The 17,388-nt window shown below is 40.7% G+C and overlaps 2 protein-coding genes across 15 annotated transcripts in view; both read left to right on the top strand.

Annotated features, from left to right (window-relative positions):
- ehmt1b (euchromatic histone-lysine N-methyltransferase 1b) overlaps window positions 1-5,768 on the top strand; it is a 171,579-nt gene extending 165,811 nt beyond the window's left edge. For all 13 annotated transcript variants that reach the window (XM_041192991.1, XM_041192994.1, XM_041192999.1 and 10 more), the window contains 2 exons: window positions 3,071-3,246; window positions 4,999-5,768. In XM_041192991.1, the coding sequence (XP_041048925.1) occupies window positions 3,071-3,246; window positions 4,999-5,182 (360 nt within the window). In that variant the 3' untranslated portion in view covers window positions 5,183-5,768. The remainder of the gene's footprint in view (window positions 1-3,070; window positions 3,247-4,998) is intronic.
- Window positions 5,769-8,679: 2,911 nt separating this feature from the next.
- LOC121280818 (probable voltage-dependent N-type calcium channel subunit alpha-1B) overlaps window positions 8,680-17,388 on the top strand; it is a 432,340-nt gene continuing 423,631 nt past the window's right edge. For both annotated transcript variants that reach the window (XM_041193082.1, XM_041193081.1), the window contains exon 1: window positions 8,680-8,848. In XM_041193082.1, the coding sequence (XP_041049016.1) occupies window positions 8,785-8,848 (64 nt within the window). In that variant the 5' untranslated portion in view covers window positions 8,680-8,784. The remainder of the gene's footprint in view (window positions 8,849-17,388) is intronic.

Genomic DNA, 17,388 nt, shown 5'->3' with positions numbered 1-17,388 from the left:
TACCTTGAAACACATTAAGGATGGATGGCAGGACAGGTGATGTACCTCAGCTGCAGCATGTGGGAACTCCTTGATTCCAATGTCACCCAGGGCAAATACGTCTGCAGTAAGTGTTTATGGCTCAAGGATTTGGCTCAGTGCCATTGAGCTGGAGGCTGAGCTGCAGACTCTGCGACACATCAGAGAGGGGAAAAGTTACCTTGACGCTTTGTACCAGGAGGTGGTCACATTTCTTCGGATAGGGTCTTCTGATTTTGGAGGGTGGTCAGGGACAGGAGGCTGTGATTGCAGCTGAGGCAGGTAAGGGGACCCAGAGGATAGGAGTGCAGGAGCTTCAACCTCTGCAACTGTCCAACAGGTTTGAGGTACTTTCAGCTTACTTGAATGAGAGTGGGGCTTCAGGGTGGATGAGCTAACTGACCATGCAACCAGGGTACAGAAAGCCATTCAAGTGGTGGGGACAAAAAGGAATGTAGTGTTCGTAGGAAACGGTATAGTGAGGGGAATTGATATTGTTCTCTGCAGCAAAGAGCAAGAGTCCAGAAAGCTGTGCTGCCTGCCCGGTGCCAGGGTTTGGGATATTTGCTCAGGATTGAAGAGAAACGTACAGCGGGATGGTGAGGATTCAGTTGTCATGGTCCATGTAGGTACCAACGACATAGGCAGGGCAAGGAGGGTGGTTCTACATCATCAGTATAAGGAGCAAGGGACAAAATTAAGAAGCTGAACCTCAATTGTAATAATCTCTGGATTATTACTTAAGCCACATGCAAATTGGCATAGGGCAAATGGGTTAGAGAAATGAATGCGTGGCTCAAAGACTGATGTGGGAGAAGTGGATTTGGTTTCTGGGCCACTGACACCAGTACTAGAGAAAATGGGGTCTGTACTGTTGGGGCAATCTACACCTGCACCTTGCTGGGACTGGTGTTCTCACAAACTGCATAACTAGGGAAGCAGAGAGGAATGTTGGATATGCTCTACTTAGATTTCCAGAAGGCACTTGATAAGGTGCCACATCAAAGGTTATTGCAGAAAATAAAAGCTCATGGTGTAGGAGTAACATATTGACATAGATTGAAGCTTGACTAGCTAACAGGAAACAGAGTAGGCTAAAATGGGTCATTTTCTGTTTGGCAAGATGTAACAAGTGGTGTGCCAGAGAGATCAGTGATGGGGCCTCAACTTTTTACAATTTATATAAATGACTTGGATGAAGGGACCAAAGGTATGGTTGCTAAATTTGCTAATGACACAAAGATAGGTAGGAAAGTAAGTTGTGAAGAGGACACAAGGAGGCTACAAAGGGATAGGCTACATAGGTTAAATGAGTGGGCAAAGATTTGGCAAATGGAGTATAATGTGGGAAAATGTGAAATTGTCTATTTTGGCAGGAAGAATAAAAAAGAAGCTTATTATCTAAATGGTGAGAGATTGCAGAGCTCTGAGATGCAGAGGGAATTCGGTCTCCTTGTGCATGAATCGCAAAAGTTTAGTATGCAGACACAGCAAATAAATTGGAAAGCTAATAGAATGTTATAGTTTATTGCGAGGGGAATTGATAACAAAAGTAGGGAGGTTGTGCTACAGTTGCACCTAGCGTTGGTGAAACCACACCTGGAGTACTGTGCACAGTACTGGTCTTATTTGAGAAAGATGTAAATGCATTTGAAACAGTTAAGAGAAGGTTTCCTAGACTAATACTTGGAATGGGCAGATAAGCTTATGAGGAAAGGTTGAACAGGCTAGGCTTGTATCCGTTGGAGTTTAGAAGAATAAGGAGGAACTTGATTGAAACCTTTAAGATCCTAAGGGTCTTGACAGGGTCGATGTAGAAAGGATGTTTTTTCTTGTGGGAGAATCTAGAACTAGGGGTCACTATTTAAAAATAAGGGGTCGTCTTAAATAGGCAAAACTTTTTCTGAGAGTCGTGAGTCTTTGGAACTCTTCCTCAAAAGGCAGTGGAAGCGGAGTCTTTAAATATTTTTAAGGCAGAGGTAGATAGATTCTTGATAAGCAAGGGGGTAAAAGGTTATCGGGGTAAGTGGGAATATGGAGTTACGGTTACAATCAGATCAGCCGCGATTGTATTGAATGGTGGAGCAGGCTTGAGGGCCTGCTCCTGCTCCTAATTTGTATGTTTGTATGTCCCCATTGGAGCACAAAACAATTAAATGTGCAAGATAGCAGATCTTTATAGCAGCCTGACAGTGACTTTGGCACCACATGGCCTTTAGTTGTTTAATAAGGCACAGACTTGGTAGTAGATGACCCAAATCAACAAACTAACCTTTTCACTGAAAGTAAAATCATGGAACCATACAGCAAAAAACAATCATTCAAATCATTGTACCTTTACAACTCTTTGGAAGAGCACTTTCCACATAGCCCTGCAAATTCATTTTCAAGTATAAATCCAATCCCCCTTTTCACTAAAGTTGCTATTGAATCTGCTGGAACCACCCTTTCAGACAATGCATTTCATATCATAACTCGCTGCATAAAAATTTTCTCCTCCGCTCCCCTCTGGATTTTACCAATTACCTTAAATCAGTGTCCTTTGGTTACTGACTGTCCTGCCAGTGGAAACAGTTCCCCCTTTAACACTCTTAATAATTTTGAACATTTCTTTTAAATCTCCCCTTAGCCTCTTTGCTCTAAAGTGAACAATCCTAGCTTCTATTTTTTTGCCACAATAATTTACAAAACAACCTGAAAAAAGCAATATTGTGTGCTGTTAATTTATTACCAAAGGTTATATTTTCTGTTTTGTTTGAAGTACCATTGCAAAATTGTGTGACCTGCCATTGTTGCCTTCAGTTTATAGAATTCACTGAAAGGCTGACAATTGTAATTGACACATGCATATCTTTACATTAAAATGTTTTTTTTTTTAAGTACTTTAGGTTATCATTCAAAAGGAGAAGCATACCTGCATGGGAATGTGCACTAATTCTTTGAAGTACTTCATACTCTCCATTCTAAGCATAACCATTCTAAGTACCATTGTCATTACATTCCCAGTGTTTTTACCTGAGGGAGGAGTTAACTGTTACTGTTTCATTTTTAGGAAGGGGAGGTGTACTGCATTGATGCTCGTTACTATGGAAATGTCAGCCGTTTTATAAATCATCTGTGTGAGCCAAATCTGATCCCTGTGCGAGTTTTCATGTCACACCAGGATCTTCGTTTTCCAAGAATTGCATTCTTCAGTAGCAGAGACATCAAGTCTGGCGAGGAACTAGGGTAAATATTTAATAATTTTTGAGTTCTCAACTAATAATACATTTAAATATTGCAACAAAATAGATATCTCAGAACTCAATTTCACCTTATTGTCCATACGGAAATTCATTTTGAGTACATTGCTCATTCATTATAGAATTACATGTTAAATGAATAATAACAACAAAAAGAAAAAAAGTTACACTATTACAGATGTCTAACTTTAGATTATATATTTAAGACTATTCCAATGCATTAAAATAGTCAGTGAGTCATACCATGAGTGCATGTCACCATCCATACGTCAAACTCTTGCTAAAAGTTCTTATAGAGAAGGACACAAACAAGTTCAGGAACCAATCTGAGGGATGCATTCAACAGTAATACTGAGACAAGGGGTGATTTTCATTGCCCTTGACACTTTAATTCCGTCAAAATTCTTAGAGCCGACCTTGTCAAGAAAAATCTGTTCATCACATACCCTTCAATAATCTCTGTACCCTTAAAGAGTCTAATTTCCTAAGATAACAGTACCAGAAGAGACATCTAAAAAGGATAGCACTCTCAACTACAGCTGTATAGAAGAATTATGGGATATAGACTCCAAGTCTTCACTTTTCTGTTTGCTTGCTGTACACTACAGGTATCTTTGTGGCTAAGGGACAAATTCCATGCTAAAATGTTTTGAAATGATCATTTTCCTTGGAGGCCAGTTAGTACACATTTTGGTTCATTTTGAAGTGGTTTAATTGTCATCGTGATGCAAAATATGAAACAACCTGAGGCCTAACTTGCCTCAGTTCAGGCTTGTGGATTAAATGGGAGGCATTCTTTGGATGCTTGGCTATTCACTTGCTTGAAATATTACAGTGGGTTGGATACGTTTCCAAACAGTATGGAACAAGCAGTATATATCTATTATGCGAGCAGACAAATTTGGAGCAGGAGTGGGCCACTTGGTCCCTCGAGCCTGCTCTGCCACTGATTAAGATCTTGGCTGAACTGAATGTAACCTCAACCCCACATTCCTGCCTACTCCCGATAACTTTTCATCCCCCTTGTTCATCAAGAATCTGTCTAGCTTTGCCTTAAAAATATTCAAAGACTCTGCTTTCATCGCCTTTTGAAGAAAAGTTACAAAGACTTTCAACCCTCTGAGGGAAAAAATTTCTCCTCATCTCTGTCTTAAATGAGTGACCCCTTATTTTTAAACAGTGACCCTTAGTTATAGATTGTTCCACAAGAGGAAGCATCCTCTCCACATCCATCGTATCAAGACTCCTCAGGATCTTAATTATTACAATTAAGTCATCTCTTACTCTTCTACGTTCCAGTCAATACACGCCTAACCTGTCCAACCTTTCCTCAAAACAACCTGCCCATTTCTGGTATTAGTCTAGTAAACCTTCTCTGAACTGCTTATGACGCATTTACATCTTTCTTTATATAAAGAGACCAGTACTGTACACAATACTCCAGATGTGGTCTCACCAATGCCTTGTATAACTGAAGCATTATCTCCCTACTTTTTTAATTAATTCCCCTCACAATAATTGATAACATGGTTCATACTGCTGCAAAGAAAATGCAGATAATAAATAGACACCTGCAGTATAAAAGTGGTGTTCAATATATGTTCAGTGACGAATGTAGTGCTGCAGTCAACCTGTAAAATAACAATACTGTTAAGAGACAGAAGAGTGTTGCTTGAGGAGAACCATTTTCTTTATTTTTAAAGGACACCTTTAACACCCTGCTGTATTTGTTTCTTAGTTTTGATTATGGAGACAGGTTCTGGGACATCAAGAGTAAATATTTTACCTGTCAATGTGGTTCAGAGAAATGCAAGCATTCAGCTGCTGCCATTGCTCAGCGACAAGCTACAGTGTCTCAACTTGAAGCACAACAAAATGGACTCCCAGACACCAGCTCAGCCACATCCGCCAATGTTTCTTGACATGCTAATTCGACCTGGACCACATTGAGCTGCATTGAGAGAAATGGCTCTGCTTATGTGAACAGACTCTTGAAGCACCAGCTCAGCTGTACCGATGAAATTCTTCCTGCGAATTGTCTGTCTAGATATTGACAATAGGACATTTAATAAATTGAACTTTTGTTATAGTGAGGGCCAACAGTTATGGTGCTGATTATTGTGTGATTTTACTCCTAAGTAAAACTCACCTCAAGATTGTATAAAGGAACAACTTGTTTTTAACATGAATTCAAGTAAAACTTTTTTACATGTAGTAGTATTAGTAATGGTAAAAGTAGTAAAAGTTTGTCTTTATGAATTTACCATCTGCTGTTGATGCGGGATGGTTGGACATTAAAAACACCATTTTGCATAAAATTTTTAAAGGTCCTTTAGTGCAGGTCAGTTTTTTTTGTGCAAGTCCTTCGAAAACTTTACAGAGACATTACTGTTTGCATTCATTATAATTTTTAATGGTTTTAAGGGCATTTATGCTTGATCCATTAGTGTTCTGAATTTGTATGCAAATCTTGCTCAAATGTTATAAATAAAAGCAGTTCGTAATAGATTTGTAAAGTGTGCAAATGCTTATTTTAAATTTGTGACTACATTACTTTAGAGACCATCACCTTAATGAAGACAATAATATCTTTTTACAGAGAAGTTTAATTTGTGGCAGCCTAATATAAAATATTAAAGTGTTATAAAGTAATACAAACAAGATAAATGAAATATCCCTACATCCCTATGTACATATCCAATGACTTCTTTCAGTTGACAGCTTCAGATTGAGTGGAAAGGTTGAAACTTTGTTAAAAGCGCATTTCTGTTATATTTAATTCAATGGACTGAAATAGTCGACCAGTGTGTTCATGTATGCAGTTGCCAAACATATTTGATGTATTCAGTTGACAGTGTTGATATTAGGTTGAAGGAAGTGTGTCTTAATTACAATAGCCAGAACAAAAACATTTTAAAATGACTTAACAATGTGCCATTCCAAATTCTTTCAACTTGGCAAACCTGGCTGCTACTGTACTACAGTTAGCTAGTACAGAAACATCAAGGCTTCTTCGATAGCACCTCCCAAATCCGCAACCTCTACATACTGGATGATCAGAGCTGTAGGTCATTGCTGACATTTCATCTTTATTATATTGCTCCAAAAAACACTTAAAACTTTTAATCAATTTTGTAAAATTTCAGTATGTTGATGTTAAAAGGCCTTAGAATTGGCTCTTAAAATGATGAGAGCCAGTTGGATGACTGTTCTTTGGGCGACCTGTGAAACCATCCTTTTGTGCTGCTGTGTCAAACTCAGGAAAAATAATCTTGTTTATATTGCATAGGTTATAAAGAGCACAATAAGCATTATAACTGTTCCTGACAGCTCTTTAAACAAGAGTATTGATAGAATAAGGAGTGTACATGCTGTACAGAGACTTGATGAACAATGCTGGATTCGTCCAATAAATCACTGAAGCAAAGGGCATTTTTAGGTTATATTGCTATTCAGCTGGGTTTTTGATGCATGGAGAATTTCGGTGTGAATTAATATTGACATAATTGTACAAATGGTGCAAATTCAGGCTTTTTTTTCCTGACCCACAGGAAATCCAACACAACCTGTCTTATATGTTTAAATGTCAATATATCATAGTCATCTTCTCAGTTTTGATTACACTCAAATTGTCTATGAATTCCCTGAGCATCTACTTTCTCAATTTACTCCCATCCCATTCTGATCACCAACCTGCCTCTTCAGCCCTATTCTTGCTCCCATCATCAACTTGTCTCCACCACCTTCACAATCATCAATGATAATCACTCCTCAAAAAAGCCCCTGAAACTCCTATCACTACAATCCAAGTCCAACCTTTCTTCTTTCAAATTCATTGTGTTTTCGATGAGTGTAAGTTGAAGCTGATGATCCATTAGAATACAAAGGGAATTTGGCAGTTTGGTTATAATTATGAGTAAGAACTCCTATGTCTAGTTGATGTACAACTTACATTGGACGTGCTGTATAAATGTAGAAAAATGTTGCAAGATACATGTCAGAAATATAAAGAAAACAATGGACTGAGCTAAAGAAGGCGATTTTAAGAGGGGTAATCAGAAGCTTGATCCCAGAGGTGGGTTTAGAGAGGGAAGTAATTGCATCTAGTTGACTGAAGGCACAATCACTAGGCAAAAGGAAGGGGGTTTCACAAGAGGCTGGAGTCAGATGAACAGGGAAGTCAGGGTAGGAGCAGAGAAAATTATGCAAGGATGAAAAAATTTAACGAGTCATGAGAGCACCCATGCTCAATGTAGGCCATCAAAGATGCAGGACTTTGTGCGGTTTTAGGTGCAGATAATGACGTTTTAAATTAACTGAAGTTCACAGAGAGTGAAAGTGGCAAAAGCATAAATGAGAATTTCAGCAGCGGGTGGGCTGAAATAGGATATTATGTGGGTGATGCCACAGATGCAACCTTTACAGGAGGATAGGGGTCAGAGTGCGGCTCATTTGATTAGGATGCGAAGTTGAAAATATCTTGTAGCCTCATTCAGCCTGAGATATTGGCAAAGGTGGTGGATGGTGTCAGTAGCGATGGTGCTGAAGTTGTAATGGATGTTGAAGACCATGCCTTCGGACTTCCTAATGTTCAGCTGAAGTAAGTGATGAATTATCCAAGATTGAATGCTGAATAAGCAGTTTATGGAATGATGGAAAGGCTGAGACTGATGGTGGTGAAGTAGAGCTGGGAATCATTGACCTGTAGCTACTAAACTGAACATATGGTTTTGTATTTCTCCAGAATTTACCTGCTAGTTGGCCACGGTCAAAAACTCATTGTCCTCTAAATGCCTATAACCATGCTTCATGTCTCCACCCTGTCCAATCAACCCCAAGGTTTTTGTTGTCTTGTACAAGTTGGATTTTCTCTAGATCGGTGGCTGTAAAACTGAAGCCACCCATTTCAGCGGCCAAGTATATTTTTGTTCCTATGACTTTGATTCAATTACCCATTCTAGATATTACCTCTGGAGCGACTAGTAATAATCGATGGGAGACAAACAAGGAGTTTAAGTTTTGCTCAAAGCTCGGGGGACGGCGGGGGGGGGGGGGGGGTGGCGGTGATGGGACAAAAATGCATCACCGTTTTAGATTTTACAACTAGCTTGATCCAGTAACACTTTAATATTTTCATGTACATTCCGTGTTTATTAAGGGTTCACGTTCATAAACAGTTCACAAAATAAACAAGACCCGAGCTACTTCGAATTCTTTAAAAAATGCTAATTTCCAGGCTATGACATGATGACGGACAGCTCGTTTGGCCGGCAAGTGAGTTTAAAGTAAATGCTTTTAGCGAGAAGTTAATGTTTGTGCTGTGATAACCATTACCAGGAAATAAGGCTTTCCTTTTCAATTCGGAAGGCACCAGTTTCTGACGGCTGCATTCCATTACAGCTCAGAAGAATTTCGTCCACGGAATAAAATCCAAATTTCTCCTATTTTGTCCTACGTAGATTTATAGCTTAAAGTTTATTTTCTCGTTTTAAACACAGCCAAGTCTTTCCAATAGGAACAGGATATGGCACAGGGAAGACAGGTGGAGAATTCGGTCTGGGACGAGTGGAGATCATCCGTTGTTTATGGTGAGTTGCGATTGAGGGTTTAGGATAAAATTTAACAGGATAAATTATTTTGCATATTTGAAAAGTTGCAATCAATTTATTGATACCCACTGTTTCAACCTCGTTGTTCACTCGTAGATAGATTGCCGTTTCTTGCGTTCAGTTTGAAGGTCTTGAGTGTATCACTCTAAACTCTCTGTCCTTTACCTGTTAGAAAGTATTTTCCATTCGTTGATGGGAAGATTCGGCTTCAATGCTCATTTTTATTTTGCATTTTCATATTTCTCCCCTCTCCCATAACCTATGTCTGTCTTCCATATAATGCTACCTTGTTCACTGGTATTTAACTGGTGTTTGCATTCATCCAGTGTGTATTCTTGTCACAACTTGTGAGAAACCAACTTTCTAATGAGCATCTCTTGAGGATATCTGCTCAGTTCCTGGTACCTGAGTGTTAATTTGAACAAACAGGACGTTGCTAATGAATGCTGTCACAGGGTGGCTGATTGCGATAATTTACACAATCGGCAGGATCGGTACTTGGGCGTCATCTAGTTAAAATCTATATCCATGACTTAGATGAGGGGACTGTAATGTATCGAAGTTTGATGACCGTACGAAGTTACGTGGGAACGTAAACAGTGAGGGCGGCACAAAGCGACTGCAGAGAGATCATCCCTATAAAAAGATTTTACAATTAGCTTGACCCAATATTTTCATACATTTTCCGTGTGTGTTAAGGGTGCACGTTCATAAACTGTTCACAAAATAAATAAATATAACCTAAGATATCATTCTAAACTGAGTTACTTCGAATTAAAAAAAACGCTAGTGTCCAGGCTCTGAGGTGCTGACGGACAGCTCATTTGGCCTGCAAGGCTTGGGAGATTGAACAAAGAACAAAGAAAAGTACACCACAGAAACAGGCCTTTCGGCTCTCCAAGCCTGCGCCCATCATATTGCCCGACAACTGAAATATTTTGCACTTCCAGTTCTGCATCCCTCTATTCCCAACCTATTCATGTATTTGTCAAGCTGCCTCTTAAACACATCTATGGTACCTGCTTCCACCACCTCCTATGGCAACGAATTCCAGACACTCACTATACTCTGCGTAAAAAACTTGCCCCGCACATCCCCTCTATAGTTTTCTACTCACCTTAAACCTATGTCCCCTAGTAATTGACTCTTCCACCCTGGGAAAAAGCTTTTGACTATCTACTCTGTCCATGCCACTCATAATTTTGTAAACTTCTATCAATCTCTGTCGCATTAGTGAGAACAATCCAAGTTTCTCTAACCTCTCCTCATAGCTAATAACCTCCAGACCAGGCAGCATCCTGGTAAACCTCCTCTGCACCCTCTCCAACGTCTCCATATCCTTCTGGTAATGTGACGACCAGAATTGCACACATTGCTGGGTCAAAATCCTGGAACTCCCTCCCTAACAGCACTGTGGGTGTACCTACACCACATGGACTGCAGCGGTTCAAGAAGGCAGCTCACCATTACCTTCTTCAGGGCAATTAGGGATGGGCAATAAATGCTGGCCCGGCCAGCGAAGCCCACATCCCGTGAATGAATAATAATAAAAATACACGGATTGGATGAGTGGCACAATGTGGTGAAGTTAGGAGTTATCAACTTTGGTAGAAAAAAAAATGAAAAAGAATATTTTTTGAATGGTGAGAGACTGGGAAATATTATGAGGAGAGATTGAATAGATTAGGTCTATATTCCTTGAACTTTAGAAGAATGAGAGGTGATCACATTGAAACATAAAATTCCTAAGGGACTTGATAAGGTAGATGCAGAGAAATGTTTTCCTTGGCTGGGGAATCCAGAGCACTGAATCACAGTCTCAGGATAAGAGATTGGTCACTTAGGATTGTGATGCGAAATTTCTTAAAGGATTGAGAATATTTGGAATTCCCTAACCCTGAGAGCTCTGAATGTTCAGTCATTGAGTATATTCAACAGGTTGGTGTATTTTTGTGCACCAAGGGATAGTGCAGGAAGGTGGAGTTGAGATAGATAATGAGCCATGATCAAGTGCAGACACAAAAGACCAAATGACAAGCTCCAGCTTCTGTTTCTTATGTTCTTCATGTCCTCTTTCTCTGCTGTAACTATTCTATGATTTTTAAGGGCTATTTGGATGAAGTTGCTGTCTCTGCTTCTGGAGTGAAGAACAGTCATTCGGATCGATGCCAACATGTTTTAATTGCACAAGGGCAACAATGTGTGTCTTTTCCTTTATTCACAGTTTGTGATGTTTCCCATTCTCACTGACACAACCTAGTTCAACTGATCACAAAACCTTGCATCTGCTGCTTGCACGCAGGTCACTTTCAAATTTGTATAAAAGTAACTAGGTAGATGAAATTTCCCCACAGGCGACTGACAAACTGAGAAAATACTTGAGATTATTTCTAAAATAATTTAGGGCCCAAAAGGGGATCTTGTGGCAGTTCACTGTAGGAAAATGGGAATGAAAGTTGGCTCATGAAGTTATTGAACCACCACATGAAATATTTTGTCAGCCATTGCCAGCGATGTGACCCGCTTGCTTTCTGCCCATTAATAAGATGCAAAGCTAATGTGAGGAGAACAAATACTGTAACCCCACACCACTGCCTCCCTGCTTTGTTGCTCCGATTTGATGACATTTGTAAACTCGGCTACAAATCATTGCTAACTTATCTTGAATCTGTAGCTGATAATATTTTACTGTTGAAAAATGCCAAGAACATTTTGTTCTGTGCTTATCCATCTCCCAGTCACCTCTTCATTTCTGCATTCTTGCGTGATGTATTAATGCAACCATTGGCACAGAGTGGTGAGAGAGTTTAGAACTAGATTAAATCCAGTCCACCCTTGTGGAATGACGGTTTAATGGAACAATGCTAACTGCAGTGTGCTTGGGCAGTCTCACCCCAGTTCCTGTTGGAGCCCAGAACATAAAACAAAACTCCATCATCTGAATGAACACATTCTTTCTGCTTTAATTAATGGTATTTTATTCAAGAAACAAGCACACAGCCCAGAGGCTGAATTGCAGCGTAACAAAGTTACACAGTACAGAAGTTGCTGCTGGTGCTCCAGGACAATAGAGTTTTACAGTTGGAAGCAAGATGAATAAATACTTAAGGCAAAGATGTTTTCCCTTATCTCATATCTTTTGAAGCTTAAGCCGAGATGAAATGGATAAAGCTCTTAAATCATTCAGAAAGACATGGAAGTTCTTTCCAAGATGGAGATACAGGCCAAAACTAATTGTGCACGCACCACCAAACAATCATTAAAAAATTACAATTAGCTGCAACTGACAATTAAATAAGTAAAGACAAGGAAGGTCTAGCAGCTTGAACTTTAATGTTTCTTATTAACAGACTTACAGTGCTCACTGGTGTGGCTGCCAGAGTTGTACTTTAGTTATCCAGCAGAGGGAGTAATGTTTACTTTTGATAAACTGAAGTAGCACAATCAGGAATGTTGAATTGGTATATAATACTTGGTGCAATCACACAGATTATCTGTAGCAGCACTCAAACCAATGGAGTATGTTGTCTAAATTGTTAACAGATATATTAGATAATGAATTGGTCCTTTTTAAATTACAGTCAAGCAATGTCTTAATTTTTAAACTCTCACCCTTGTTTTCAAGTCCCTCAATGGCCTTGCCCTCTCTATCTCTGTAACCCCCTCCAATTCCACAATGTTCTGCAATATCTGCACTTTACTAATTCCGGTCCCTTAATTATAACTGCCAATTATATTATTCTCCCAATTATTACTGGTCCACTATTGGTGCGTGTGTCTTCAGTTGCCTAGCCCTAAGATCTGCAATTCTCTCCTTTCAGCCTCCTTACTTCATTCTTCTCCTTTGGGACACTCCTTAAAACCTACCTCCTTGATCAAACTTTCATTATGTTGAAGGCACTATATAAATATCAGCTGTTGTTTTGATGAAAAGTGGTCAGCCTGAAACATATAACTCCATAGTTGCTGCCTGATCTACTGGTATAATCCAGCACTTTTGTGTTTATTTTATTTCAGATTTCTCTATCTGCATTAGCTTGCTTTCCTTTTTTATTAAGATTACTTTTGTAAAAAAAATGTGCTGCCAAAGAAGCACATAACAATCACAATGCACATCTGATGAAGTGGAAACATATTCCATCCTAGTGAAAGTCATATTTATAATATTCTGAGCAATTTGGCACACTACCTCTTCAAGCTAATGTTGGTACACTGGAGAAGAGCTTAAAGGGAAATGCAGATTATATATTCAAAACACTCAACTTTGCTAGAATTGAATTTTTATTGGCAAATGAAGATTGAGATGGAAATGAGTCTAAAGCTTTAAAATGTCAAAGGATAGCAATAACATGGTTTTAACTTAAATTGCAGTTCCAGGTGTTAATTCAATCTGAAGTCAGTTGGTGAAGCAGGAAACCAGATGCACATCTTTTACATAATGCTAGATTTATTTTCAGAATGCAGCATTACAAACGTCTACCTCCTCCCTCACCAACACCCAATTTTGCAGAAGACTCTCTTTATACTCTTGGAGCAATTAAAATACAAATGATCAACCCCTAAAGGACAGGTATTTCTTTATACTCTTGAGCATACCAATTAAACTAATTAACTGCCCTTAAAGAGGCAGGGTTTGACAATTGGCCATAGTCCACAAAAGGGTTATAGCCATTTCTCTCCATTAGAGAGAGACAGTTCACTATATCTAGTTTGAGAGATACAACTCTGCAAGTGTGGAGCAAGCTGAGGAGACAGGCCACGACAAACTATCGCAGCCAGTGCAGGGAATGAACGCATGCCATTAGCGACATTCTGCATCACATGCTAGCCAACTGAGCTCCACAAGTGTCTCTTTATACTCTTTTAAGTATACCAAAAAACAAATGAACAAATAATCTAATTAACAGCCCCTTAAATGGGCAAGTCTCTCTTTATATGCTCTTTTAAATAAACACTAAACTAAACGAATTAACAAGATAACAACCCTTAACACCTTCAGCACGTAATTATTTAGACAATGATTTCTTCAAATAGGAGAATCAAATCCCTATCTCCCATGTGACAGGTAGGGATACTAACCACTATACTAACAAGGAGCTGCCAGAAGTCTCTCTTTATATGTGCTCAAGGTGCTTTATCAATCAATGCTTTCCTCCTGTGTATCCTCAGCCTTAATAGTACAATTAACATACTATTAACACCAGGCCTAAACAATATACACAAAACTGACCACTGTGAAGTTAACCACAGGTAGACACTGTTTTTAAAAACAACAGATTACCTATGTGGAATGAGCTCCTTGTAAATTTAAGTTTTTTTTTAAATTCATTCATGGGAAGTGGGCTTCACTAGCTAGGCCAGCATTTATTGCCTATCCCTAGTTGCCCTTGAGAAGGTGATGGTGAGCTACTTTCTTGAACCACTGCAGTCCATGTGGTATAGGTACACCCATTGTGCTGTTAGGAAGTGAGTTCCAGGATTTTGACCCAGCGACAGTGAAGGAATGGCAATATATTTCCAAGTCAGGTTGGTGAGTGGCTTGGTGGGGAACTTCCAGGTGGTGGTATTCCCATCTATCTGTTGCCCTTGTCCTTCTAGGTGGTAGTGGTTGTGCATTTGGAAGGTGCTGTCTAAGGAACCTTGGTGAATTCCTGCAGTGCACCTTGTAGATGGTACACACTGCTGCTACTGTGCATCGGTGGTGGAGGGAATGAATGTTTGTAAGTGTGGTGCCAATCAAGTGAGCTTTGTCCTAAATGGTGTCAAGCTTTTTGAGTGTTGTGGGAGCTGCATTAATCCTGGCAAGTGTGGAGTATTCCATTACACTCCTGACTTGTGCCTTGTAGATGGTGGACAGGCCTTGGGAAGTCAGGAGGTGAGTTACTCATCGCAGGATTCCTAGCCTCTGACCTGCTCTTGTAGCCACAGTATTTTTCTGGCTAATCCAGTTCAGTTTCTAGTCAATGGTAACCCCCAGGATGTTGATAATGGTGAATTCAGTGATGGTGATGCCATTGAACATCAAGGGGTGATGGTTAGATTCTCTCTTGTTAGGGATGATCATTGTCTGGCATTTGTGTGGCATTAATGTTACTTGCCACTTGCCAGCCCAAGCCTGGATATTGTCCAGGATGTTTCGTGTTAGATCAATTCATCCTCAAATCACACTCCTCACTCCTGGACTACTCTTGATTATTTTCCACCAATGGAGTATTAAGGAAAGATTAGTACAAAAAAGAATCCACCAAAAAACATAACACAGTCATCATCACATAAAGTGTCCAATCTAAACTGAGCAGAAGTGTTAATCGTTTCCCATTATATTCAGTTACAAATTTGCCATGTACAGTGTGTTAAGCCCTATGTAGCTCGTGCAGAAGCAGGTGTTCACTCAGTATTTCACACCTTGTTAAGATGCAATTCCCTTTTTATACTTTATCACCTCCAATTGATGTCAGGTTGCAGCTTGCACTGCTCAGCACAATGTATATCGCACCTCATTAAAGTCCAAAGTACAAAGTAGCCAACAGTTAATCTTTTATCTCTGCTGTAGTGTGACTGCCAGCACCAATCCTGACAACTAAAACTCATTTATTTTTCAGTTTTCTGACTACCAAAACATATTTTAAAATATCCAAAATAATAAAAGCAAAAGACTGCGGAAGCTGGAAATCTGAAATAAAATCAGGAAATACTCGAAGTCGGGCAACATCTGTGGAGAGAGAAACAGAGTTAATGGGCTGTAACTTTTGAACATTCCAGTGTCGGATTTGTGGGATGCCACAAAGATGCGCTGAGGAACCCCTCTCAGAACCACGGTAATTGCTTAGGAGTGCAAACTTCCTCCAGGCAATTGCCCTGCTCTGGGAACCATTCCAAAATGTGAGTTAAATCGCAAAAGTCTGATGGTTATAGTTGTGTTACACAAATAGTTACCCAGAAAAAGTTAGAAGAATTAAAACCTCTTCTAACTTCTGAGTAACTATTGTAAAGACACAAACCCGCTGCCCCCACAAGACTCCCCTAAACCCCCAATCCCCCAAATCCCTGACTCCCAGTGGTTTCCCCCCACCCTCCGATTACCCCCCTCCACACAGTATTTTCCAACCCCTCCAATCCCCATGGGATTCCCCGACCCAACTTGATCCCTCCTGACCCCAGAAGGCCCGACACACCCTCACCACCCCACCCAAGACCCCAACCAAACCACACCCCCTAGTAGGTCCGACATCCCCACCATCTCAACCCAACTCGACCACCCCCCCACCCTGCAGCAACAACCCCTTCCCCGCCACAATACCACTCCACCTTCCCGACACTCACCTGCCAACCCAGCCAGACACCCACCTCGCCACCCCCCCCCCCCCCCCCCCCCCCCCCCCCCCCCCCACCCCCGACCCACCCCCGACCCACCACAGGCCATAACCCCCTCCTGACCCAACCATGCCCCTCGATGTCTGAACCCCCTACCCCCCGATGTCTAATTCCTGCCACCCTAGCCCCTCCCCCAAATCCTTGAACCAATAATTGCAACTTTATTATGTATTATTTGCCCATCTCCTTCTGATAAAGTGAACAATGCAGGGGAGGCGATGCCGTAGTGGTATTGTGGCTGCACGAATAATCCAGAGACCCAGGGTAATGCTTTGGAAACCTGGGTTCAAATCCTGCCATGGCAGATGGTGGAATTTGAATTCAATAAAAATTTGGAATTAAAAATCTAATGATCACCATGAAACAATTGTTGATTGTTGTAAAAACCCATCTGGTTCACTAATCCCATTTAGGGGAGGAAATCTGTCAACCTTACCTGGTCTGGCCTACATGCGATGCCAGACTCTCAGTAGTCTTAAATGCCCTCTGAAATGGACTAGCAAGCTACTCAGTTGTATCAAACCACTACAATTCCTCAAAGAAGGAATGAAACTGGTCGGATCACCTGGCATTGACCTAGGCACCAGAAACGACAACGGCAAACTCAGCCCTGTTGACTCTGCAAAGACCTCCTTACTAATGCCAAAATTGGGAGAGCTGTCTCACAGATGAGTCAAGCTATAGCCTGACATAGTTATATTCACGGAACCATACTTACAGATAATGTCCTATCTTCGGTAGGACAGGCCCGGCAGAGGTGGCAGCACAGTGGTACACAGTCAGGAGGGAGTTGCCCTGGGTGTCCTCAGCTGATGAATCAGTACTGAACACCACTTGGAGGAAGCACTGAGGGCGCAGCTTGCCTGAGGCAAGGGCGCAGAAGGTACACTGAGTGGGGGGACTTCAATGTTCATCACCAAGGCAACCATCTCATCACTCTAAACACACACACTGTAGCCCATCACACATTCACTGGCATTTCACTCACTGCCCATTTCACACACATACCCTCACATGGCTATCTGGCCTCATCTCCTCTGGAGACTGCCTCCTCAGCCCTCACCATCTTGAGGCCACTTGCACAGATCAACATGTGCCACTACACACACCCTGGGTTACCCTCCTTACCCAGTACAGCCCTAGTC

The sequence above is a fragment of the Carcharodon carcharias genome, chromosome 8 (assembly GCF_017639515.1).
Source record: "Carcharodon carcharias isolate sCarCar2 chromosome 8, sCarCar2.pri, whole genome shotgun sequence".
Classification (NCBI taxonomy): domain Eukaryota; kingdom Metazoa; phylum Chordata; class Chondrichthyes; order Lamniformes; family Lamnidae; genus Carcharodon; species Carcharodon carcharias.
Note: the sequence above shows the minus strand (reverse complement) of the source record. Positions and strands in the feature narration are given on the sequence as shown.